This window comes from Artemia franciscana, chromosome 11 (assembly GCF_032884065.1).
Source record: "Artemia franciscana chromosome 11, ASM3288406v1, whole genome shotgun sequence".
Classification (NCBI taxonomy): domain Eukaryota; kingdom Metazoa; phylum Arthropoda; class Branchiopoda; order Anostraca; family Artemiidae; genus Artemia; species Artemia franciscana.
Window position 1 is genome coordinate 34,823,997 of NC_088873.1, and position 27,562 is coordinate 34,851,558.

The following is a 27,562-nucleotide window of genomic DNA, read 5'->3' on the forward strand; positions in this document are numbered from 1 at the left end:
AATTAAATTTTAAAAATGTATAATAAAGCGGAAGATTTTGAAGTGATTAGTTTCCCATTCCCTGAAAGGAATATACACTCAAATATCACATATTCGGCGTTTTTCTCACAGTTACTTCGTTATGCAAGGATTTGTAGTAATTATATTGATTTTAAAAATAGATGTAAAATCTTAAGCCAAAAATTGATATCAAGAGGTTTTTCTGCAAATAAATTAACTTGGCAATTTAAAAAATTTAGTTTTCATTATAACGAACTTTTAAATAAATATCAAAAGAATTATCTGGAAATACTTAAAGAAATTTTCAACTAATTTCGGAGGTTCGAGAAATGATGATGCAGCGCCATTTATTTTGAATTGTGTTTCTAATAGAGCGGATTTTTTTTTTAAAAATAGCCACATGGTAAAGATGAATTCTATAATTGTTTAGTTCATTCAAGTTTTTTGCAATGTGTTAATATTTGTGATTTGGTAAAATTTATCATATTTAGTTTACCTATTGTTGCTAAAAAGAGGGATATATTAACAGGATAAGCTTATTTTGGTGTTACTTGGTTGTTTTACATTTGCTGTTTTTTTTTGTTTTCTTTTTCATAGGCATGTATTTTGGGGGTGATACCTGACACGGGGATGCCATGGATATTCTGTGGTAGCCACAACACTTGACTGGGTAGAGAATTTAATGTGGCGAAACCCTATAGGCAAGTGTATTCTCCTGATGAGCCCTTGTGTTGGGTTGTTGCCTCTGAATTATGTGTCTTTATTGTTTCTATTGTTTGGTAAATGACGACTTATACTTATTGACAACATGACTGCCTGTCCATGGATTATTCTTTATGGTTGATTGTGTATGGCTATGCTGTTTGACCTATTTGATTGTATGGATGAGTAGGGTTAAGGCCTCATTCAAGTGCTGGTCTATATTAATCACTAATTTAGGAAAACAGTCTTCCTTTTCTCCTTCTGTCTTTTTTTTTTTTTTTTTTATGTGTTTGTGCTGTTGCATTGGTGATTTCTCTTTTCATAATACCAATACTTAAGCACGGAAACAATAGAAAGGTTAACACCTGAGGCTGCTAGAGAAAACAAAGCATTTGAATGAATTACATTGTCAAAAGCACTAGATATGTCAACAGTCAAACAATATAGTGGACTTTTTTGAACAACAGCTTGTTTCATTAGCCGACCCACAATATGGTGAGCTTGAACGCAGTCCATATCTTTTCTAAAACCAAGCTGGAAGGGTGTAAAATTGCATTTGGAATTAATGGCCGGTAGCAGTACATATTCAAATAGCTTACTAACAAAACAAGACACAGTGATAGGACGGTAATTAGAACAAGCACTGGGGTCCTTACCCCTCTTCACTATGGGAGATATACAACCGGACAAAAAACTATCTGGCACAACGGACTGTGCCAAACACATCTGAAACAATAACCGCAAATGCTTCAGCAGTTCAGGACAATCATTAGCAAAAAACTTGAAGCAAAGACCATAACTATCGAGAGACTCAGACTTATTCACTTGCTTAAGAGCTCGGAGTATAACACCAGATTCCACCGACAACACTTGAGATTGGTTGATACGAATTGGGAGGATTGAGTTGACAAGCTTCGTAAAATGATTTTGGAGATTCATATTAAATGAAAGCAAAATATTTTTATAATGAGAACCGAAGTCACATAGCCGAAGAGACGAATTAATTGGAGGTGAACACTTTACACAGTTTATAACACGATCCCAGGATTTCTTGTCACAAGGACCATCCCAGGCATTCAGTCTCGCTCTACGTAGGGAATATTTGTACTCTCGTTTGGTTTTCTGTTTTATTTGATGTACTGAACCAGAAGAAGGACGATCACAGGCTATCCACATACGGAGCCAGAACTTAGCTTTTTGTTTAGCCAACTTCACTTCAGGATCAACTTTCCAAAAGGGATTGCGAGTACCTTTTCGCACGCACTCGGAGGGTACAGCTTTTTTTAGGGGCAGACTTTAGACAGAACACTATTTGCTGATAATACGAGTTGATATCTATCCGAGTTGAAGTTGTAGATACAGATGTTTGCAATAAGTGGAAAGGCACTTTAATAGATGATAATAACTGGGACAATGTCAATACATAAAGTGGAACATTGGTATTTTCCCAATTTAACTTTGAGAACCTTTTGGGAGAGTTAAGTTGCACAGAGCTCGCCATGGAGCAAGATAGTTGGCACGTGATTGGTAAATGATCGTCGTCGATTTTAGAGTCGTCCACAGAACTATTGATGAAAGTAGAGTTGAATCTGACAACATGATCAAGGTTGGAAGTAAGACCACCACGATTGTGAATATAAGTAAATAGAAGATCTTTATCAGCAAGATGGAATCCTCTGGGTAGTGAATCGAGAAAGATTTCAGATCGGTCAGAATTAGACAATAAGTCAGTGTTCATGTCGCCGGCGAGAACCCATTTGGTATTTTGTTTTGAAAGGTCGCTAAGTAGTGTTCGTAGGCGATTACATGCTTGTGAAAAACTAGACAATGACTGCACAGTCTTTTTATTACAGGGGAAATAAATGTTTATAAATGCGGTATCACCACATTTTATCGCTAAGATGTTAGCGTTGCTTTGCAATAATATTGGCTGAGACTTGTGTCTGAAATAGATGGCCAGACCTCCTGATGGTCTACCACGGGTTTTCTGGGTGGCTCTCAAGAAGGTAAAATGGGTCCGAAAACGCTTTAGGCTATCAACATTCACTTTAGAGAGAAGGTGCTCCTGTAGAAACACAATATCATTTTCAAGCAGCTCACTAATCAGTAGATCCTTGTCTTTTGTACCATTAATATTAAGGGACACAAAGCTAAACGGAGTTTGAGCATTCATTTATTAGCGTTGTTGAGAGCCGATCGGAGGACTTTGCATTTCAGACTAAAACTTACGTGTTCCGTTATGCAATTTGCACATTTTGGCGAGGCTTGGCAAGGGTTTTCCTTGGAATTCACATGAGGGCCAGAACATCTGGAACACTTGGGATGTGCTGGTGAGCGGGGACAAGCTCCAATCAGGTGATCAGTACTTTGACAGAGAAAGCATCGACGCGGAATGGATTGAAAGGGCTTAGCGCGAACATTTTCGTACCCAATACGAATTTCCGACTCCAGTACCGCGTTCAGAGTGGTTTTGTCGATAAACTCGAGGCGAAAAGTGCGAGAATTGCCGATTTGATTAGCACTAATAAGTCCTTCCACTGAGGCCTCTAAATCAGCTCTTGAATAGTTATGGAGTATTTCACGGACAACAGCTAAAGGCTTTTTATCAATTACTTTGGTTTCAACGTTTAGGATGGAGCTAGTAACAGCTGCAGCCAGCGTGTCGGCTGAGCGCTTATCACGTACCATCACAACCCAGCTTCTGCTGTGTGGCTTAGATTTCAGATTTACGATCCCGTCGTGACCATCCAACGTTTCAAGCTTCTTCATGCGAAGGATAGGGTTGCTGAGCTCCGGGGGTGGGTTACTTACAACGACAGCGTATTACAGTTTTTTCGTATTTTGAGTAGGGGCTACAAGCTTAGACTGTCCCTCAGTAACCTTGGACGCAATATCACGCAGCTGTTCAAGACAAGAGTTCACCTTGGCACTGAGGGTACTGAAGGCATCAACAGGGATCATTGGCACTTCGCTGGGACATTTGATAAAAAAAAAGTCCGGAAGCTTTATGTTCTGGGAATCGCACTTTACAAGCGAAGCACTGTTTATTAAGCACTGGTCCGAAGCACAGTTTAATGCATCATTGGCTCCTACGCGCTTCGACGGGACTTTATTCGGAAAAAGCTTTAAAAAAGCGATTTACGGGTCTCACACAGAGAAGAAGACTCGAAGAAATCGGCCATGTACTTTTTTATCGTATCGGGCGAAACTCCTTTAGCAAGATTTTTCTGTACAAAGCACAGGATAGGATTGTAGAAAAGTTCATCTTCGCACCAATTACCAGTTCCCATTTTCTCTAGATTGAAGGTTCACTTGCGAGAGTAGTAAGGGAAGCGTTGGAGGCTGCCTACCTTGTCCCCGCAATTTAAGGGACAAGCCTGGCGGGTACCACGGCTCTTGCAAACAGCTCTCCCCCACCCTTCTGCTTACTTTTCTCCTCTCACCTTTATCGTAACGCAATCGTCAATAATATCGGAAATTATAATTATTTTCGCAAGTGCTTCATCCTGACCTATATCATATATAGGTCATGAAAATATCAATAAGAGAATTCTCTGTTCCCAAGGGAATTTTCACTCAAGTCTGAAAATAATCCGCTTATTTATAATTCTTTGGAAACTGAATTAATTATTATGAAAATATTGGCTATAGGTCAGGTAGGGACGATAATCCTTTACCAAATATTAGTGATAGGTTCAATCCAAAAAGAGGTCCTCACACTTTGAACTCTGAATCAATAAGGAGCGACCCAGCTCAATAGTAACCGAAACTCTAAAAAACGGAAAATAGATACAATAGATTTTGATACCAATAGATATATCAAAAGAACCAGATTTTAATGCTGACTTTCAAAAATATATTTCTTCAAGTTTAGTTATACCCATCAAAAGTTACGAGCCTTAGAAAATTTGACTTATTTTCGTAAAAAGGGGGAAACACCCCCTAAAAGTCAAATAATCTTAATGAAAATCACACCGTCAGATTCAGCATATTGGAGAACCAGACCTCAGAGTTTTGAAGCACCTATCTGCAAAAATTTAGAATGTATATTTTTTTTTTGCCATAATGCCGGATGCGCGTTTATTTGTTTTTGTTTTTTTCAGGGGTAATCGTATCAACTCAGTGGTCCTAGAATATCGTGGGAGGGCTCCTTCGAACGGAAATTAAAAGTTCCAGTGCCCTTTTTAAGTAACCAAAAAAATTGGAGGGCAACTAGGCCCCCTTCGGCGCTCATTTTTACACACAGTCACCCGATCAAAATTTTGAGATAGCCATATTGTTCAGTATATTCGAAAAATCTAATAACTAAATAATTGAGAATGACAAAATCCGCCACAGTACCCAAGGAAAGGGCTGCAAGTTATGAACTTTGCCCATAGTTTACATATAGTATTGGCTATGGGGAAGTATACTGACGTTTTCAGGGGGAATTTTTTCTGGCGAGAGGGTCTGGGGGAGGGGTTACGTGGGAGGATATTTCCATGGGGGAAGGGAATTCCCCACGAAGGTTGCGCCGGATTTCCCAGCATTATTTGAAAAACGATCAGAAATTAAATTAAAAAAAAAAACAAGTTTTTTCAACTTAGAGCAAGGAGCAATATTAAAACTTAAAACGAACAGAAATTATTACGTGTATGAGGGGGCTTGCCCTCTCGTCAATACCTCGCTCTTTAGGCTTAAGTTCGAATTTTGTTCCAATTCTTCAAGAATGACCACTGAATCACAAAGACCATTTAATTAGAATAGATGGTTCATTTTTTGAAAGCACTAACAAAAAACTTCAGCGTAAAAAGCGAGGTATTCAGTGGTCATTCTTGAAGAATTGGAACAAAATTCGAACTTAAGCCTAAAGAGCGAGGTATTGACACGGGGGCGGACCCCTCATATACGTAATAATTTCTGTTCGTTTCATGTTTTAATGTTGCTCCTTACTTTCAGTTGAAAAAACTTGTCTTATTTTTTTTAATCTATTATTGGACGGCGTTCTTCACAACCATAGGAAAAGTGGTGTATTCGTGTCTTTCTTCAGACTACAGCCCGAGAACTAAAACCTTTTGGTAATATCTCTGAAACTAGCCATCAGGGTTCGGTCAGAAAGCCCAGTGCCATGTCTAAAGAGTCTGCTTATTGTACTTTGCTTTAAACTAGTAATAAGGACTAGATCAGAAAGCCCCTGGGCCATAGACCAAAGAGCCTCCCTATTGTATTAGCTTGTAGCTTTGGTGTTTACTTTATAATTGTAATTTTCCTTTAAAGGTGGTAGAACCTACAGGGAGCAATCGGGGCTCAGTTAGAAAGCCCTAGGATTTTAGTTGAAAGAATGCCGTTGTTGTATTAGGCAGTTAATCTAGTACTTGTTTTATAATCGTTATTTTCCTTCAAAATTGATAGACCCTTCAGTCAGCGATTGGGGCTCGATTAGAAAGCAGGACCTTGTTGTATTAGCTCGCAGCTTCCGTTATAACTTCAATTTTCCTTTAAAGGTGGTATGCTTCTAAAACTGGTAAGCAGGTCTTAGTTGGAAAATCCTGGGGTCTTGGTCCCAGGAACATCCGTGTTGTAGCTACGTTTTTTGTTGCATAATTATAATAATTATAATTTTCCTTTAAAGCTAATAGGCCTTACAGTCACCAATTGAAGCTTAATCAGAAAGCCCCATGGTCTTTGTCGAAAGCATGACCTTGCTGTATTAGCTCGTAGTTTCGGTTTCTAATTTATAACTTTAATTTTTCTTTAAAGGTGGTAGACCTCTAAATCTGGTAAGCAGGTCTCAGTCGAAAAATTCTGGGGTCTTGGTCCCAGGAACATCCTTGTTGTAGCTACGGTTTTTGTTGTATAATTGTAATTTTCCTTTAAAGTTAATAGACCTTATAGTGATCAATTGTGGCTCAATTAGAAAGCCCCATGGTCTATGTCGAAAGCATTACCTTGCTACATTAGCTCGTAGCTTCGGTTTCTAATTTATAGCTTTATATTTCCTTTAAAGGTGGTAGACCTCTAAAACTGGCAAGCAGGTTTCAGTTGGAAAATCCCGGGGTCTTGGTCCCAGAAACATCCTTGCTGTAGCTATGTTTTTTGTTGTATAATTGTAATTTTTCTTTAAAGTTAATAGATCTTACAGCCATCAATTGGGGCTCAATTAGAAATCCCCATGGTCTGTGTCGAAAGCATGACCTTGCTGTATCAGTTCGTAGCTTCAATTTCTTATTTATAACTTTAATTTTCCTTTAAATGTGGTAGACCTCTAAAACTGGTAAGCAGGTCTCAGTTGGATAATTCCTGGGTCTTGGTCCCAAGAACATATTTCTTGTAATACCTGGTTGTTGCAGTCTTTATTTTATAATCGTATGTTTCCTTTAAAGGTGATATACCCTACAGTCAACAGTCGGGAGACAATTTGAAAGCTCTTTACCTCCTTAGAAAGCCCTCAATTAGAAAGAGTCTTAGTCGAACCATGCCCCTGTTGTGTTTATCCGCATATTTGGTCTTTACTTTATGACTGTAATTTTTCTTTGAAGGCACGCCGATCAAACGTGAGGAGGAAGAAGAAGCCCTGAATGCCATTGGATATGATGACATTGGTGGTGTAAGAAAACAACTTGCCCAGATCAAAGAAATGGTGGAACTGCCGCTGCGTCACCCTCAGTTGTTCAAGGCTATTGGTGTGAAACCACCCAGAGGAATCCTTCTTTACGGTCCACCAGGTAATTACTCCTACATGGTAGCGTAGATAGGGCCAGCATTTGGAAGGTCCAAGGGGACTAACCACCCTTGCATGTTAACTCTTAAACTGTGTATTTTATCAAATAATAATTTGTGATAAACTTTCTTTTTTTAACAATAAAAACATTAATTTCAGAGGTGTTCCAGATTTTGTACACATATCCAATACCTTTCTTCTTCTTTTTCTTAGGCATGCGAGCAATCTTTGCTGGGTTTCTTACTGTTGGAAAAAGATAATATGTTTAAAAAAGAAAAAAAAAATCCATAGCCACCTCAGAATAGGCTGATTTTGGGTTTTTAGGTTGCAGATAAAAATGAAATAAAAATATTTGTGTACCTTTCTCTGGTCTAGTGGATTAGAAAATAAATTTCAAGCATTTTTATTGACCAAAATTTTCACCGTAACACCATTCAACCCTTTAGCCCTAGTAGTAGTCGCAATAGAAGTAGTAGTAGCAGCGTGCACTTATTGCCTTTTCAATTGATCGTCCCAATCATTCCCTGAAAATTCCAACTCAATTCTCCAAGCTGTTCCTGTGATACGACCTTTTAACAACCTACAGGCAAATAATGTGTTTTCATTTAGTTTAATGCTCTCCTCAGCAATCCCGGAAAGCTTCACTTTACTACCTTTAGTCTTTTTTTTTTACACCAAGGGTCAAACATGACAACCTTATTACTGCTAATTTCTGTCACCCCCCTCTCCCCAAAATAAATGTTGATAATGGGCAAATTGCATAACTTACAGCCTTCGTCCCAAGGGCTGTAAAGGGATTGTCATCCCCAGAGGCCTAGTTATTGGACCTGTCAACTACATTGAGCTGAAGAGTCGTCTTTCTATCAGGTGTCTTTGGGGGAATAAGGGGAAGGGGAGGACTTACTGTCGTGCAATAACTTTTATGAAAATGTAATGGTGAAATATAGCAAGTTTTAGCAGTTGGGTAAAAATCTCTTGTGGCTATTTTATTTCCTAGCGATTTTTTTTTTCAAAAGTTCACTTAGTTTTTTTTTTTTTTTTTTTTTTTTAGAGGATGGTACTGAGGAAAACTTAATTGTACATTGTTTTTTAATGGTTTTTGACGGGTGATACCATTTCGAGTGATCGTGAGCCACGCTATTTTATTTTGAAAGGGTAATTAGCCTAAACAAGTTCTGGTGGTTGGCGTAATGTTTTGTGTAATGTGAGTAAAAATCCTTATTGATTAATCGAGACTCAGAAAATGTATTTATAATCGATTCATTGCTACTCTTCTTCTTTTAACATTGTGGAATAGCTTAATATGGCTGTATAGCTAAAGTTCTAACTATGATCTACTAGCTATTATGTTGTATTGATGAAATTTTGCCAGTGTCATCATTTGTCCTTAAGAGCATCGCTAAAACTTTTATGTTTTGAACTAAAAATTCAATTATAATCAGAAAAAAAAGAGCATCAATCAAGTATAATCATCCGTATTGTAAATAGTAAAAATGACGTTGGGTAATAAGTTATGTTGTATTGATGAGATTTTGCCAGTGTCGTCATTTGTCCTTAAGAGCATCGGTAAAAACTTATGTTTTGAACTAAAAATTCAATTATAATCAGAAAAAAAAGAGCATCGATAAAAACTTCTATGTTTTGAACTAAAAATTCAAGTATAGTCATCCGTATTGTAAATACTGAAAATGACGATAAATAATAAGTCATTTGAAACTAAGAATTTGCAGCGCTTGATTTTTATTCTTTACGATTGTATGTTATTCCGATCCTTTTATGCATCATTAGTTTTTTTTTTCTATTTTACTAAGTCAAAATCTCTTAGTCGTAGAGCCTATTCAAATTATTCAGTACAAATCTCGTAATTAAAATCCCTACTATCAATGGTAAAATTTATTTCTTTGTTGGTGGAGGGGTAGTGGAATCCTTTCCCAGTTACTAGATAGCATGGAAGAGTGGTGTAAGTAGTTTAGGTATATCTTATAGATAAATAGAAGTCTTATCCTAACGATACTCTTTCTAAAGGGCCTTTTCAACATAATACATCTACAATCATGATCATATTATAATATATATAAATATATATATATATATATATATATATATATATATATATATATATATATATATATATATATATATATATATATATATATATATATATATATATATATATACTAGCTGTTGGGGTGGCGCTTCGCGCCACCCCAACACCTAGTTGGTGGGGGCGCTTCGCGCCCCCCCCAAGCCCCCCCGCGCGCGTAAGTCGTTACGCGCCATAATAGTTACGCGCCATTGTAGTTGTGTCCCTATGTCCCACCTGTGAATATAGATAGATATATATATATGGTTTTAACTACGTAAAACTTGCGAATATACAACATTCTTTGCTGTCCCATTGTCTTTGCATATAAATAGATTGTCAGGTTTACCGACTCTTGAACATGCAACATATAATGGTCCATGGGAAAACAATCTGTATTCAGATCTATACCTCATGATTCTAATGATTGCCCTTGAGCTTTGTTGATGGTGATTGCTAATCGACCATTCCCTGTCCCGGTGTCCCGGTCGTCATTTACATCCCCCTGTTTCCCCCGGTGTCCCCGTTGTAGTTGTGTCCCTGTGTCCCGGTCGTCATTTATATTCCCTGTGTCCCGGGTCCCGGTCGTCATTTGTATCCCGGTGTCCCGGTCTGTATATACATTCGTTTTTTAGTTTTGTTTTTCTCCTTTATTTTTTTCCTTTTTTTTTCTTTTTTAGCTTATTTAGATTTTTAGATTTTTTAGTTTTTTTATTAGTTTTTAGTTTTTTTTTCTTTTTAGTTTTTTTGTCCCGGTCGTCATTTATATCCCCCTGTTTCCCCCGGTGTCCCCGTTGTAGTTGTGTCCCTGTGTCCCGGTCGTCATTTATATTCCCTGTGTCCCGGTCGTCATTTGTATCCCGGTGTACCGGAGTTGTGTCCCTGTGTCCCGGTCGTCATTTATATTCCCTGTGTCCCGGGTCCCGGTCGTCATTTGTATCCCGGTGTCCCGGTCTGTATATACATTCGTTTTTTAGTTTTGTTTTTCTCCTTTATTTTTTTCCTTTTTTTTTCTTTTTTAGCTTATTTAGATTTTTAGATTTTTTAGTTTTTTTATTAGTTTTTAGTTTTTTTTTCTTTTTAGTTTTTTTGTCCCGGTCGTCATTTATATCCCCCTGTTTCCCCCGGGTCGTCATTTATACTCCCTGTGTCCCGGTGCTTTGTTGATTGCTAATCGAACATTCCTTTTGTCCTGGTCGCTTTCTCTTTGAGTGTCGTCATTTATTTTTTTCTTTTTTAGTTCTTTTAGTTTTTACCTTTTTTAGTTTTTTTTAGTTTTTAGTTTTTTTAGTTTTTTACCTTTTTTTAGTTTTTTTAGTTTTTTTTAGTTTTTTAGCTTTTTTTATTAGTTTTTAGTTTTTTTGTAGTTTTTGCCTTTTTTTTAGTTTTTTTAGTTTTTTAGCTTTTTTATTAGTTTTTAGTTTTTTTTGTAGTTTTTGCCTTTTTTTAGTTTTTTTAGTTTTTTAGCTTTTTTATTTTTTTTATTAGTTTTTAGTTTTTTTTGTAGTTTTTGCCTTTTTTTTCTCTTTGAGTGTCGTCATTTATTAGTTTATTCCCTTTTTTTTTAGTTTTTTATAGGTTTTTACCTTTATTTTAGCTTATTTTTCAGTTTTTTCCTTTTTTTTATTTTTTTTTTTTTTTTATTTTTTTTTGTTTTTTTCCTTTTTTTATTTTTTTTAGTTTTTTAGCTTTTTTACTTTTTTTATTAGTTTTTAGTTTTTTTTGTAGTTTTTGCCTTTTTTTAGTTTTTTCAGTTTTTTTTTTAGTTTTTTATTGGTTTTTACCTTTATAGTTTTTTTAGTTTTTTAGCTTTTTTATTTTTTTTATTAGTTTTTAGTTTTTTTTGTAGTTTTTGCCTTTTTTTAGTTTTTTCAGTTTTGACGTCACCTGATCCAGTTTTTTCAGGTGACGTCACCTGACACATCCATCCATCCATCCATCCACAGACAACTTATTTTTATATATATAGATATATATAAAAATATATATATATATATATATATATATATATATATATATATATATATATATATTTATATAAGCAAATGTTTATAGCTGATTCCAAACGCAGGACCTCTGCATACTATAGACGCCAAGTAGTGCTAAGCAAAGTTTTGTAATTGGACTATATATTGGTATCTACAGTCTTTTTTTTATTTAGCTGACAGCCAATACTCGCGGCAGACTGCCAATATTGGCAACCAAGTACATTCTTTCCGCGAGAAACCTATATCATATATGCTTTCTCAATGGAATTCTTTCCATTTTTTGCGGTCTAGTGATATTGTCTCTTGTGACTCAAATTCTCAGAAATGTAGGCTGGGGAGGAACAGGAGATTTTTTATATATTTTTTGATGAAAATAAAAAAGGTATTTTTCAATATCTAAGGATGGGCAGTTGTCGCCCCCCCCCCCTAAAAAAAGAGTCTTTTTTAATTTTTTAATCTACAAATTTAAATAAGATTAATATTCTAGGTACTGGCAAAACCTTGATAGCTAGAGCTGTTGCCAATGAGACGGGAGCCTTTTTTTACTTGATCAATGGACCTGAAATTATGTCAAAAATGGCAGGTGAATCCGAATCAAATCTTAGAAAGGCCTTTGAAGAGGCTGAGAAAAATTCACCGGCGATTATTTTCATTGACGAGCTAGATTCTATTGCTCCCAAAAGAGAAAAGGTAAGTCAAATGTTCCATTATATTGGTGTCTTATTATTATATGATATGTTTTACCCGCCCCTTTACTCCTCTCCCTGTTGATGTTCTAGTGGCATGTCTGTCAGTGGCGGCAAAAAGCTGTACTAGATACGCCGTTGGAAGAAAAAGAAGTTTTTGCCCCACCACCTGAATAATTAAAAAAAAACAAAGTTTTGGCGATATATCTTTAATAATAACAAAATACAAGCTGAGGCAAAGGAAGAAGTTTTTTCCCCACCATCCGAACAATTAAAAAAAAAAAAACTGTTCGGCGATATCTTCCATAATAGCAAAAGACAAACCGAGGCAAAAGTTAAAGGTCCAATAAAAAAAGTCGTAATTTTTTAAAAGCACTACTTCTAATTTAACGCCCACTTGGACGTCATGACATCAAGATAAGGCTCAAATTGTCTGCGTTTAGAAGACAAGCGACAGTGAGAATCCATATGTAGAAGCCTGCCGCTTGCCGAGTGTCAGGCTCCCGGTACTATATATATATGTTTATTTTTTATGACTAAAAGCTGCTGTGCAAATGAAACCTTACATATTCCATCTATCATTTTTTACTTTTCCTTTTACTTTGTATGGTATTTTTCTTTTCTTTTTTATATAAGAGAGAATAATTGCAACTGACACAATTCCTGTAAGAACCAAAACTAGTAGATACTGCTGATTTTCGGTTATAACTTGTATGGTTGGTAATAATCATGTTTTCAGTTTTTTGGGAAAGTATAAATTTTATAATGTATGATTACAATTTAGAAAAATAAAAGTTACTGGTATTGATGACAACTCGCTGCAGCAGCGAGGCATCTGTGGCCAACACAGTTGGGTGCACTCTTCGGCAAATTTAGAAAATCCACAAACTTAGCAAAATTAGGAACAAGAAAAGGTCCCTGAAATTGCATGTTGGCTCCAAGACCTCCACCTCCTCCTTGGTATAGACATGATCCTAAATTTTCATATTTGTTATGTGTTTTAATGTTATCCCTAGATTACTCTGAAAGGATTGAGAGATGTTCTGATGCCTATTAAGCCAAGTGCCCAGGTAGCGTAGATCTGGCCTTTTGAGTAATAGGAAAGATAATGGCATAAGCAGCCTATTATCTCATGGACACCTAGACGCGAATGCGAAATGATCCGATTTAAGGAAGTTTTTATGTCCCTAACAAGGGAAAACGCTACCTGGATTCAGAAGCCATCCCCTCTCCCCGCTGTTTAATTACTATGTGGAGATATTTAAATAGATTTTTGTTTTAGACCCATGGTGAAGTAGAACGTCGTATAGTTTCCCAGCTTTTGACCTTGATGGACGGTTTGAAGCAGCGTGCACATGTCATTGTAATGGCGGCAACTAATAGGCCGAATTCCATCGATCCGGCTTTAAGACGATTTGGACGTTTCGACCGAGAAGTGGACATTGGAATCCCAGATACAACAGGGCGTCTTGAAATTCTGCGAATTCATACTAAGAATATGAAACTGGCTGATGATGTTGATTTAGAGCAGGTAACTTTTAATATATATAATATTAAATATTATATATTTACTTTTCTTATAATCTTTCAAATAAATTTAACTATAAATCTATCATTAGAGAGTAGAAATTAAATGTGAAAATAACCTCAAATAGATAACTTCAAAGACCACACTACCTTTCCATGAGGGCAAACAATAAAAAGGTTTCATCGCTATTTTGAACTGTTTTACTTTAATAACCTCAAATCTTTGAAACGGTATGAACATATGATTGATATAGAGCTAGTATCTGGGGAGTGGGGAGATACGAATATTAGAAGTTTATATCTTAGTGTGCAGTTCATTTTAATAAAGAAGAGCGCGTGTTTATATATAGAATAGTATAAGTTAGAATAATATAGAATAGTATAATATAGAAGAACGCACTTCTAGAATACAATTTGGTATGCTGCGATTTGTGCTCCGATGTGCTCAAACCTTTGATTCCGTTTTTCTTATGTTAATTTATTCTAAAAAAAGCCTTTGTGACTCATGGGTTATTCTTACAGCATTGGAATAAAATTCGAACTTTAGCTTAAAGAGCGAGTTATTGACGAGGGGGACTTAAAAATTTATAAGTAATTGAAATTTCGAGTTATTGACGAGGGTGACAACTTAGAAAATTATTTATAAGTGTTACGAAATAATAAATTTAATATTATAAATAATTAATATATAAATATATATATATATATATATATATATATATATATATATATATATATATATATATATATATATATATATATATATATATATATATATATATATATATATATATATATTTATATACAGGAGGCTAACCAAGGTTTGGTTTGAACGAATTGGCAACAAGAGTTTAATACTTTATGATTTATGATTATAAACATATACTTAACATGAAAGTATATTAAAATATAATACTTAGTATTTTATGATTGTTTTTTAAGAAAATCGATTTTGGCCTCTTCCCGAAGTTTTATTATTATAATTTTTTATAAAGTTCTTGAAAGAATTTTCAACAGGAGTTGCGTACTTTATGATTTAAATATAAACTTAACATGAAAATATATTAAAAATGTTGCTTAGTATTTTATGATTGTTTATTTTTGAAAAAAGCCAAGTTCCAAGACTTTTCCTTTTATATTTATTATAAAGATCTCGAAGGAATTGCCAACAGGAGTGGAATGCTTTATGATTTATGGTTTTAAATATATACTTAAAATTTAAGTATATTAAAAATAATGCTTAAAATTTTATGATTGTGTATTTTTACGAAAGCCAAGATCCCAGACTTTTCTTTTTATGTTTACTATGAAGTTCTTGAAAAAATTGGCAACAGGAGTTGAATACTTTATGATTTATGGTTTTAAATATATACTTAACATTAATGTATATAAAAAATAATACTTAGTATTTTATTATTGTTTATTAGTCTGGCATCTTCCCAGACATTTCATTTTGTATTTATTATAAAAATCTTGATTGACTCAGTCATTCATGGAATATGAGTATAATTGTTTTCTATGGAGAAGTAGCATCAATAGGCTATTTCCAATACTACTAATATATCCAATATTAGCGATTAGCAATATATATCCAAGACTACTAATTGCTACTGGAGAATTTTTTTGGCTTTGCTTGAGAGATCCCAGTGGTTTTGTGTCGAATAGCAATAGGAAACATGCAAGTATTTTTATGTTTCGTTGGGTGGTTTTAGACACAAATTAAATTGATAGTCTTCTGGTGAATTGTTGGTATTTAAGAGTTTCTTCTTTTTTGAGCGTGTATTATTTTGTGTTGAACTTGTCGATTATTGAGTAAAACACAAGATGATCTGGATGCTGATGAATATGGTGCTTTAGTCTCTTCAGTGTTTTACGAGTTGTGTTACTCTACTATCAGGAATATGGATTTTGAGATTTAGGTAATTTCAAGCCTCAATCAGCACCCACCTACATTCCAATAGGTGAATGCGTAAAACTTCTTCATTTTGTTTCGCTCGAGTAATATAGACTGAAGTCGGATAGAGTTTTATTAATATCCTTTGTTAAATCACATTGTTTTTCGCATGTTTTTTACTGTTTTTTTTTACACAATAATATACTGCAAAAACAATGTTGCTAAAAGCTGTTCTTTGTTGATGCGAAATTTTGGCGCTAATTGTTCCCTTATGTTTTAGGTTGCGGCCGAAACTCATGGTCATGTTGGTGCAGACTTGGCAGCCCTCTGTTCAGAAGCAGCATTGCAGCAGATTAGAGAAAAGATGGATCTGATTGATTTAGAAGAGGACATCATTGATGCTGAAGTTCTTGATTCCCTGGCTGTGACAATGGAGAATTTCAGGGTAATTTCTATTCAACTTCTTTTCCGCTATTATCAGCTCTCCAAAAGTATCATTATGCCTATTTTATTAATCAACTTTGTCCCGACCAGTTAATATACGTATATTTAGAAACTGACATGAATCAAATCACAAGTTAATGAAAGCATGAGTGAACGGGTGTTTAATTAATTATTAGAAAATCCAGTTTAGGAATTTACTTAATTTAAATATTTTAATAGTTAATTAATTTGATGATTAAAGTATCGGGAAACGGGTTTTTAATTATCGTGATAAAATTTAATTTTTCAATGTAAATAACTTTATTATTAATTACTTAGCTAATTTTGTACTTTATCAAATCACTACTTAATGATAGCCTCAGTAAACTGGTTTTTGACTGAACATGAGAAAATTTATTCTATTAATTTAAATAATTAATTTAATGCAATCAGTTCCATTTAATTAAAATAGTGAGAAAGTTATTTGTTGTTTAGTTCTTCAGATGCTGAATGAACGCAATTGACAACTCTGTTTCTTTTACTGAAAAAGTTTTGAACATTTTTTTCAAGATGTCAAGGGGGTTTGGTTCACTGTTGCTATTAGAGCATCAGATATTTTTAGAGCCATTCAGGACCTATTGAACTGTGTGGGCCAACATTTGAATTAGAACTCAATGCACTGAACAATATTGGTTATCATTTATCATCGATCTCTTATCACAAGTCGTAACGTGTTCTCGGTATCATGTTTATGGCTGTCTGTCTTTTTAAAAGGTGTTGAAATAAGTATTCCGTAGCAATCCGAAGCCGTACCAATCGTTCTACGAACTGTTCCTTTTTTTGTCAGTGCATTTAATCGTTCGTAACTTGTTCACCTTGTATTGATCTTGTAAAAAAAAAAAAACAGCTTTACTTAGTTTCGATCAAGGCCGCATCCAAGATTTTTGTTTGGGGAGGAGTGGTATTTTTTGGCGGGAGGGGGGATTTTCAAAATAACTTTAAAAACATCTCTAAAATTCTTGTATATGCATGTTTGTTTCGCTTTCGTAAGTTGGACAAAATTCGGGGGGAGGGGGTTGGAATGTTCGAACCCCATAACCCATTCTGGATAAATTATAAAAGCTGTTTTTATTGAATGAATCTTGAATCTTTTCAAAGAGGTTAAAAAAGTCAAGAAAGTATATCTTCGATAGTTGTAAGCTTAAAATGGATTCTAATCAGGGACAGACACAGAAATCTATTTCCGGAGGTTGAAGTAGATTCTCAAAAACAGCAATAACTGGTGAGTAACTGATGAGTTATATCTGAACTATAAAAAACAATTAGGAGAAAGCCGAAATACTTCGGTATGTAAACTTCATTCGCACTCGTGCATGTAAGAAGGCTATAGAGGGAGATTTTCAAAGGTATGTAGAGAATAGTCGGTTCAGAGGCAAATAAAAAGAAAGTTGCAGTGGAAAAGAAAACATCCCTGGATAATATTAATATTTTTTTATATGTCATTAATAGAACCTGGTGTGTAGTCCACCTGTATTAGGGCACGTGAATTGGATGACCCGATGTGTAAGTCATTCTTATTTTGTCAATTACTTATTTATCCTATACTTTACCTTGTTAATATTGCATCCCATGGGTAATTTTGTGGGTTGGACTATGTTCAACTTTTCAAGTCTATTGGTTTTTTATTGACTGATCAGGATGAAGCTATAAGCCAGATTTTTCTTTTAAATTAGGAAAAATGTAGCCTTAGAACTACAGAAGAGTACTTTGGTTACATGAACAAGTGCATTTAATATTAGATTTCTAACTCAGATTTTGACCTGAAGACGATATAGTGGTACCATTAATTATGATAATCATTTTATTCTAGCATGCCATGGGTAAGTCTACTCCAAGCGCATTGCGCGAGACAGTTGTGGAAGTACCTAACGTTACCTGGAATGATATTGGTGGATTAGAAAACGTGAAGAAAGAGCTCCAGGAGCTCGTTCAAGTAAGCAATAATTTTTCTTCTCCTTTTACTCTGTTCTCTAACTGCTAATGTTACCAACAACCCACTGTAGCATCGAGCTGCCTGAGGCCAATAGAGCTACGTAAGCTCTTTCTAAGCCCAAATCATAATTTTTTTTTTTTTTTAATTATTCTTGAGTCTTTTTGAAGAGATTTAAAAAGTCAGGAAAGGATAAATTTGATAGGTATATAAGGTGCATAAGTTAATAAGGGTTCTGATCAAGGACAGACACAGAAATTTATGTCTGGGGGGAGGGGTATAATAAATGCATATAAGGTAAATAGGTTAATAAGGGTTCTAATCGAGGACAGACACAGAAATTTATTTCTGAAAGGGGAGGTAGATTCCTAAAAACCGCAATAACTGGTGAGTTACATCTAAACTATAAAAAAATGTGGTGTAAAACCGAAATATCCTAGTGTGTAAACAACAATAGCTGCCTAAGCTCTTCTTCCACCCAAATCTATACATGGGTTGTCCATTTTATCCTCCCCCAAGGTCTACAAGTCTGTAAACATAGGGAAGTCTGTAAGGTCTAACAAGTACAATAAAGGTTAATTATCAGATGTCTGATATTATGAAAGGGGAGAGGTTGCCTCACAATGTCTTTAGTGTGTAATGACACATGGGAAAGAATGTTGCTCCCTTGACTAATCCAAGATATCCTTTTCTCGAAAAATCATATGCTCACATGTGAAACATCCTGAAATATTAAATAGATAATTAATATTTGCTCTAAGATGCTTATATTAATATATAATTTTTTAATAATAATTTTAGTAATATAATATATTCAATATAATATTTTTAAAATTACTACTAAAATTAAAAAATAAAATTCTACTAAAAATAAAACCTTTTAATAATCTTCAGTTTAACGCATTCAAAGTACCAAGGGAATAAAGTACAGATATTCTTTTTTCGTTTAACAGTTAAACAGTTAAAAAAAATTTAAAACCTTATTCCTCCCATAAAGTTTTAGTTTGGCCCCAGATGGATGGCAAATTAACAGAATTTTTGGCAATCAGTTATCCCTCATCTTATGTATATTTTCTTTGTAATTTTATTATTGCTCCTTTTTTCTTTACTTGCATATTTAATTTATACTTCTCGACAATTGTTACGTTTTTATCCTCTGTTCCCTCTCCTCTCGTATCTATCCTTTCTCTGTCTCCATTGAAATAATTATTTCTCTCTATTGTAGAGGCAGTTTAAGTTGAGTTGTAAATTTATAAAACTAACTACAAATGGTTGAAGTCTGGGCGCTGAAACTAATCGTTGTTGACAAGTTAAAAGTATAGCACTAAAAGTTTGAGTGTACTGCAATTAGTGTTATAACTTCATAATTTCAGTATACAGGACGTATCTGCAATATATCTGGAATGACTAAGGGTATTAAAATGAAACTTTCAGGGGATGTTGGGGTGTATGTTGGACACAGTCAAAGCGGACTATATACATGCATGTGTCACAAGGGCTTATCAGCAAAATTTCAGGAACGGCAGAGGATTTTAAATTGAACCTTTCAGGGCTACTGCAACTAATAAAACTAGAACCGCTACTTATGCTACTACTGCGACTATTCACGACTGAATGTTTGGACTTGTGACTACTTGCGTCTGCGAAAACTTGTGATTCCGACTACTTGTGAGTGCGAATCCAGCTGCTTGTGACTGCGACTGTAACGACTTGGGAACTGCGATTACGGCTATATTTGACTTCGATCGCAACAGCGACTTCCGTCCGCCGCTACTTAAGACTGCAATTGCAGCTACTTTGCGACTGTTACTACTGATACTATTACAATTAGTACTACTGCAATCGAACTAAATTAAAAAAAAAGTGCAAGTGCATCGGGGCTGTCAAAATGGCACAGATGCAATTTCTTTAGAATTAAATTAGGTATTAAGTTGAAACTTTCAGGGAAAGGTGAGGGAGATTTAAACCTAAATCAGAATAAAGTGTGTGTCTCCAGTATTTGCAATATCCCAGGATAAACTCGGGTTGTTATGTTGGACCTTCTGAGTATATTTTTTGGGAATTTTAAACTAAACCAAAATGTACTATGTGTATCCAGTTTTGTCCCTAGGTCATATCTGTGATATCTCAGGAACGGATAAGGGTATCAAGTTAAAATTGACAGTACATGTTGTGTAGGAAATTGAAATAAATCATAATAGACTATGTGGATCCAAAGTTACCAAAAAGGGTGTACCTGCAGTATCTCTTGCTTTCCTCGACTTCTCAACTTAATACCTTTCCTCAATTTACTGACTTTTTTCGTTTATGCATTCACAACTTGGGTCAGTCTGATATCTACATCATGCAAAATCCAATCTGTTTTGCGGTCCTCCCGTTTTCACTTAAATTCATAGATTCTCGAGAAGAATTTTTTTTTTATTCTATTTTTAAAACTAGTTTAAAAAATATATTTCTGTTTGCTGATACAGTTATGTGAGATTAACCTGTATTGTGATATAATAATGATTAATATAGTGTTTTTTCTTTGTGTAGTTGGTTTTTTCTGCTGTTATGGCTTTTTTTTGGGGGGGGGGGGGGTTAGGTTATACTAACCGTTTCATTTTTCTTTCTCCTCTGTGACTGAAATATCTACTATATCTTTTATACTATTATCTTTTGTGGTTCCGATTTTTGAGGCTGAAATTTTCTTATTTTATTCATTGCTTTTTACCTTACCTCAGTTTCGCTTGTGTCGCCAGAGACACTCGGGGCATCTTGCAAGAGCCTTACATCATCCCTTAAGTTTGCTTCCGCTACGACGTTCTCCCAGTTTGGCTGGATACAGGCATTAAGGCTACGAAGGTATGCCTAATAGTTGCGCTATTGTGCATTCCGATAATTTATACTTAATAAAAGAAATTGAAGTTAATTATACTTATTTTCCAGTATCCTGTTGAACATCCTGAGAAGTTTTTAAAGTTTGGCATGTCACCCTCAAAAGGTGTATTATTCTATGGTCCGCCTGGATGTGGTAAAACGCTTTTAGCCAAAGCTATTGCTAATGAATGTCAGGCTAATTTTATTAGCATCAAAGGCCCAGAATTACTCACTATGTGGTTTGGTGAATCTGAAGCCAATGTCAGGGATGTTTTTGATAAGGTAAATATAATGGCACGATTATAGATATTTAAAAATTATTTTTAAAGATCGTGTTTCGAAAGATACCTGAATTCCCTAGCAGATCTTTATGCTTGTCTTATTTTTCGAGGGACAAGTTTTTGGGGGCTATCTTCGGAGAAAGCTTGACATCTCCAACTGTTGTTTGAGGATGAGACGTGCTTTTTCTGGGCTGATTTCGGTGACTTCCATTAGAATATTAATACCATATCATCACAGGTCAATAAACTGTCAGTCCGTCAGTTAACGCTCGATAAACAGGTCAATAGAGCGTCAAAGGAGGTCAAAAGAGCCAGAGGAGGGGCGGAATCAACAAATTTTCTATAAGAATTAGTTCTAGGATTTTATATTTGGATATGCCCTATCGAAATATCTGCTACTCTTGTACGTTTTAAATCGAACCAATTTAGGAGAGAGAAAACAGGGTTTCTGATACATTTCCAAGTTTGATGTTTTGTTTTGCATTTTCTAAAATGAGGATAAATGAACTCAAATTACAGCTTATTATAGAATTTCAGTGGATTATTGCGAAATTCCAGTGAAATGTTATAATTTCCAGTGTATGAACTCGTAAAGCCTAAAAAAAACCTAAATAAGTTTAATTATGAATGCTAATTCGTCAAAAATCTGGGTAAATGGAGTCAAATTACAGCTTTGTTATAGAATTCCACTCAATTACTGCGAAATTCCAGTGAAATGTGGTAAATTCCCCTGTGTGAACTCGTAAAACCAAAATCAGGATAAATAAACTCAAATTGCAACTTTGTTATAGAATTCCAGTGAATTTTTGCGAAAAAGCGTAAATTGTTCAAAATATGGATGCTAGTGCATCAAAAACCTGGATAAATGAACTCAAGTTACAACTTTGTTGTGGAATTCCTCTGAATTATTGCGAAATTTGAAACATTGTAAAATCCCGTGTATGAACTCATAAGGCCTAAATGAGTAAGTATGAATACTAATGTATCAGAATTCCGTACAAATGAACTCAAATTAGAATTTTGTTATGAAATAAGTTATAATATTGAGTCGTGGTCGCTAAATTAATGACTTCTATATATTCCATTGACTAAAGAATTTTAGCGGAAGGTGGACATATTGCTTAGTAGAAACCAAAGCTATGTACTGATTTTCACTGTAAGGTGGCTCTATCTGTATTCTTGGCTTTTGTGACACTTGGTATTTAGCGATCGCAATTTCTGTGGGTCAGTTGGTCCAGCTTTTGCCAGTTTGGGCGCTTCTAGATAAGCTAGGACGATGAAAGTTAGCAGGTGTATCAAGGACCAGACGAGATTAAGTTAGAAATAGTCTCTTCCGCGATTCGACCATCTGGGGAGGGGGGAGTGAGCGAACAAGATAGTTGAGAAGAATTGTATTTGCCGATAAAACAAATGATTGTTCTTCTTAAGTATGGCTTGTGGTCTATGGGTATGATTCTTTCTTAGAGTGCGAAGGGTCTCTGGTTCGAATCCCGGACCACCCCAATTTTTATATGAAGAAGATCCGAAACTAGGTTCGTGATCAATATAGCGATCGCTGAGTTGGCAAGTGTATCAGGGACCCGGCCAGATTGCATTATCAATTGTCGCTTCTAATAATTGCTTACGAACGGGTTATCGGATCTTAATGAAATTTGATATTTAGAAGGACCTTGTGTCTCAGAGCTCTTATTTTAAATCCGGATCCGGTTACATTGGGGGGAGTTGGAGGGAGAAACCGGAAATTTTGGAAAACGCTTAGAGTGGAGAGGGAAATTTTGGAAACGCTTAGAGCGGAGAGATCGTAATTGAAACTTGGTGGGAAGAAACTCTTGGCTCTTGACTCTTCCGTTCTCGTCACAAGTGTCATATGAGCTCTTGGCTCTTGTTGTTATTTTGAACTGTCCTTAACTTCATAGATGGCAGTTGACACCTTTTTTGGGGATATCAAAAGAGTTATACCCAGTAGATTGACGTTTTTGCTTGATATGCGTCCCAAAAACTGTTGTTTTCTGGTTAACAGTAGTTTCCTATCTCTTTCTAAAATTATTTTTGTAATTTGGTTGTGGCTAATAAATTCGAACTAAAGAACAAAACTAACTAATGCTTTAATGATATTTCGATAATGATGTTTCGATATCTCTTTCTAAAATTATTTTTGTAATTTGGTTGTGGCTAATAAGTTAGAACTAAAGAACGAAACTAACTAAAGCTTTAACGATATTTCAATCACGTTAATTCGAAAGTATATTTTAGAAACCTTGGATTTAAACCCACCCCCTGAGGTTAAGCAAGTTCCAACAATTACTTGAATTCTTTTTTTGTATTTTATTTTGTTATCAAGATATTTAGAAATTTTTCATTTTCTTAAGAATGTGTTAATCTTTTTTTTCGCAGATAAATTGCTGTAAAGTAGAGATTATAAAAAAAATACCGTTTTTGAGGTTCAAAAAATACTCTCCTAGAGCAAATAAGTTTTCCTTAAAAGCTATCGAAATTTCCTTTTTTGGTTTTTGGTAAATTTGCTATCTGCTATTTGCTCTGTGGCTTGAGAACATCCTCTTAGTTCAAAAAAGTCTGTTTAATAACGGTCAAAGTTCCTCAACTATTTATTTTTAATTTTTTGTGCTATCTGGTAAGTTTTACCCGATTGCACATTTGTGCTAATTTGCGTCTCACTCTTTGAATTACCGTACTCGATTTACTGATGTAAGTTAGAAATTACGGACTGAAACAATTAGAGGTTAGAACATGTTTTTCTCGACAAATATTTGCCAAAATAATCAATCGTTGTAGCTTGAATAATATCTAAGCTGTAGTTTTTAAAATATACAGTCCACCGTTTATTGTTCTAGTCTGAAACTTCAGAATAGGATAAATTAGCAGACGACCTTCGTCTGCTCGGATTCCACTTTTCACTGCATCATTCCACTTAACAATTATTCCATTTGATCATTCCACTTAACAAGTCTTGAATCAGTCCCGTCGCCAAGTATGGATGCTTGCTTTATGCTGCTGCTCCGAAAATGTAAGCACCAAATCAGAAGGTTCGGAATGGGGCAAACAAGGCAGGTCCAGTCGTTCCCCATGACTCTCTCCAGTGTGTTAGTGAAAACCTTGATGAATCGTTGATTGGTGGTTTCTACAAGTGCATAAATATACCTCCTTCTCAGAGCTTTTGTTGTATCGTGCTCTCCATTGTCCAAGCGACGAGATATTCGAAGGCAAGCAGATCTTTCCAACAAGGTCGGCACGCTGAAAATACAGTATTTGAAGAACTGATTTATTCGACTTTGAACTTCAGTTCAGAATGTTCTCCTTAGGAAAATTGTCCTCAGAAGTTTATCGATTCGTGATTCAGATTCATGATACCAATTGTTGCGAATAACCCTCCGCGATGTTAGAGAAAAGTTGAAATTAGTTTGCTCACGGCATCAAATAATGCCAAAATATAGAAAGTATTATACCGAATGCACTTGAAGATTCTGGTTTTGGTATATAGTTTGAGGAAACGACTGATAATGTCAGATTTGCGTTAATGTAAAGAACATATGTCATCCGTATGACACCTATATGGCAACCATATGTAGGATAATTTGTGTTCTGTGAAATTTTCAGCATCAGAGCAGCTGCCTGAAAGCACCACAGCGATAAATTCACTAGTGATAAAATACCAGAACAGAAAAATCCGATAAAGGGGTTGGTGAATTAGTTGGGGTAATTCGACTATAAAGTTGGTATGTTTTGTTGTAGATTTGCACAGATGTATCATAGTAAGGGTGCTAAAGGCGAGGTTACGTTCGGTAATTTTCAATATTGTCGTGCGGAGGGGGAAGTAAGAGACATTTCTGGTGGGTGGTTAGTCCATACAACACTATATCAAACAGTTCGTGGTAACGAACTGTAGTAAGGAGCGACCCGACTCAATAGTAAACGAAACTCTAAAGGTAATTTCTGAACGTTTTTGAATTAATGCATGTTTGATTTTGGCTCTCCACACATAAATTAGTAAAATGAAATTTGCATATTAATTCCTTTTTTGGCTAAATAGCTTTCTCTTAGTTTTGATCAGACGATTTTGAGAAATAAGGGATGGGGAAAGAGGCCTAGTTGCCATGCAATTTTTCGGTTACATAAAAAGGCAACTATAAATTTTAATTTTTAACGATTTTTTTTTTATTAGTAAAAAATATACGTAACTTAAGAATTAACTTACGTAACAAACTTTTATATTCTTTAATTTTTATTATGTATATGAGGGGGTTTATACCCTCGTTAATACCTCGTTCTTTACACTAAATCGTAAGTTTTGTCCCAATTCTTTAAGAATGACCCCTGAATCAGAAAGGTCGTAGAATAAATAGTTGAAATTACTAAAAATACTATAGCATAAAGAGCGAGGTATTTATCTCCTCCTAAATACCTCGCTCTTTATGCTAAAGTATTTTTAGAACCCCTCATATGCGTAATAATCTCTGTTCGTTTTAAGTTTTAATGCTACTCTTTACTTTCAATTGAAAAAACTTTTCCATGTTTATTTTTTCATTGTTTTTTTATAGTAATTTTATAAAATCCTGCGCCCTTCTCATTGAATTTCTGTTCCCCCATGACATATTTCTCCAAGGAAAAATCCTCCCACATAGCCCCCTCCCCTCAACCCCACCCCCAAAACCAAAAAAAAATCCCCAGAAAACGACTGTACACTTCCCAATAACCATTATTATATGTAAACACTGGTCGAAGTTTGTAACTTGCAGCCCCTCCCCCAGGGACTGTGGGGGAGTAAGTCATTCCCAAAGACATAGTTTTTACGGTTTTTGACTATGCGGAACAAAATGGCTATCTCAAAATTTTGATCTGTTTACTTTGGAGAAAAAATGAGCGTGGGAGGGGGCCTAGGTGCCCTCCAATTTTTTTGGTCACTTAAAAAGGGCACTAGAACTTTTCATTTCCGTTAGAATGAGCCCTCTTGCGAAATTCTAGGACCACTTGGTCGATACGATGACCCCTGGGAAAAACAAAAACAAATAAATAAACACGCACCCGTGATTTTTCTTCTGGCAAAAAATACGAAATTCCACATTTTTGTATATAGGAGCTTGAAAATTTTGCTATAGGGTTCTCTGATACGCCGAATGCGATGGTGTGATTTTCGTTAAAATTCTGTGACTTTTAGGGGTTGTTTCCCCTATTTTCCAAGATAAGGCAAATTTTTTCAGGCTCGTAACTTTTGATGACAAAGACTAAATTTGATGAAACTTATATATTTAAAATCAGCATGAAAATCTGATTCTTTTGATGTATATTTTAGCATCAAAATTCCGTTGAGTCAAACTCAAAGTTTGACTCTGCCACAATTCTGCTTTTTAAAACAATTAAAAGCTTTAGCGTAAAGAGCGAGGGATTGCGGAGGGGACAACCCATTTCATATACGGAGTAATTTCTGTTCGTTTTAATTTTTAATGTCGCTCCTTACTTTCAGTTAAAAAACTAGTTTTTTATGTAATTTCTATAGAGATAGCTTTGCTTTAAAAGTTAGGGAACATTTATTGATCTAATACTTATCTACGTAACCAGCTTCTGATCAGCAAAACATTTACGTTCCTCATTTCAATTGTATCATGTAAAAATATAATTTTCTAGGCCAGTAATTTTCAATAATGTAGAACGGTGGGGTGCTTTGGAACAATCCTAGGCGAGTGATTAAGCTACTGATTCAATTGAAAGATTCTTTGAAATGTATCAGACGAGAACATGTTATGAAAGTGCGTTCTGACGACTCTCCAGCAACACTTTATTGCTATTCTACGTTTCAATCCTTGTCTAGACGAAAGCTCCAAGATATTTCTGCTGTATGCTACGTTGTTCTGTTCATCACCTAGCCACAATGTTGAAATTGCAGCCTGCAGACGTTCTGTAATCAGTGATTTCACAGTTAAACTTTTCTAATTCCAAAGCTATCTCCAACTTGATCTTCAGCTGTGAAAGAAAGTGATTCTGAATTGTGAACATTCTTGTTACACTCGAACGTAAGATGGCTTTCATGTGAGAGTTTTTGAAAAAAAATAGTTCTTTTATGCATGGAGAAATTTGAAACTTTTTGCAAAATGTCTATATAGAGTTATATAGGTGAAATTCTCTTATGACCGCTGTGACTTTCATTATTTGCTGTTAATTTATTAACAATATTAATTTATAACAGTTAATTTGTGTCCCTGTTTTGGTCAACATATATAGATTTGTGTAACCTGGTGCTATATAGAAAGGATAAAACTCTTTTCTATGAAGTTTTTTACTAGTGATGATATAAAACAAATTAATTGTTATAAAGCTTTGCTGACATATTTCTATTTATTGATCAAAAATAATAATAAAAAAACGAATTTGTTCCTATTGAAATATTTCTAAGTTGATTATATTTATATCTAAATT

General features: G+C 34.9%; 1 protein-coding gene across 1 annotated transcript in view; it reads left to right on the forward strand.

Annotated features, from left to right (window-relative positions):
* The window catches only part of LOC136033132 (transitional endoplasmic reticulum ATPase-like), a 66,633-nt gene that overhangs the window by 26,933 nt on the left and 12,138 nt on the right, over window positions 1–27,562 (forward strand). Inside the window, exons 5-10 of the mRNA XM_065713771.1 lie at window positions 7,221–7,406; window positions 11,961–12,163; window positions 13,442–13,690; window positions 15,861–16,025; window positions 17,874–17,996; window positions 20,922–21,134. Coding sequence (XP_065569843.1) covers window positions 7,221–7,406; window positions 11,961–12,163; window positions 13,442–13,690; window positions 15,861–16,025; window positions 17,874–17,996; window positions 20,922–21,134 — 1,139 coding nt within the window. The remainder of the gene's footprint in view (window positions 1–7,220; window positions 7,407–11,960; window positions 12,164–13,441; window positions 13,691–15,860; window positions 16,026–17,873; window positions 17,997–20,921; window positions 21,135–27,562) is intronic.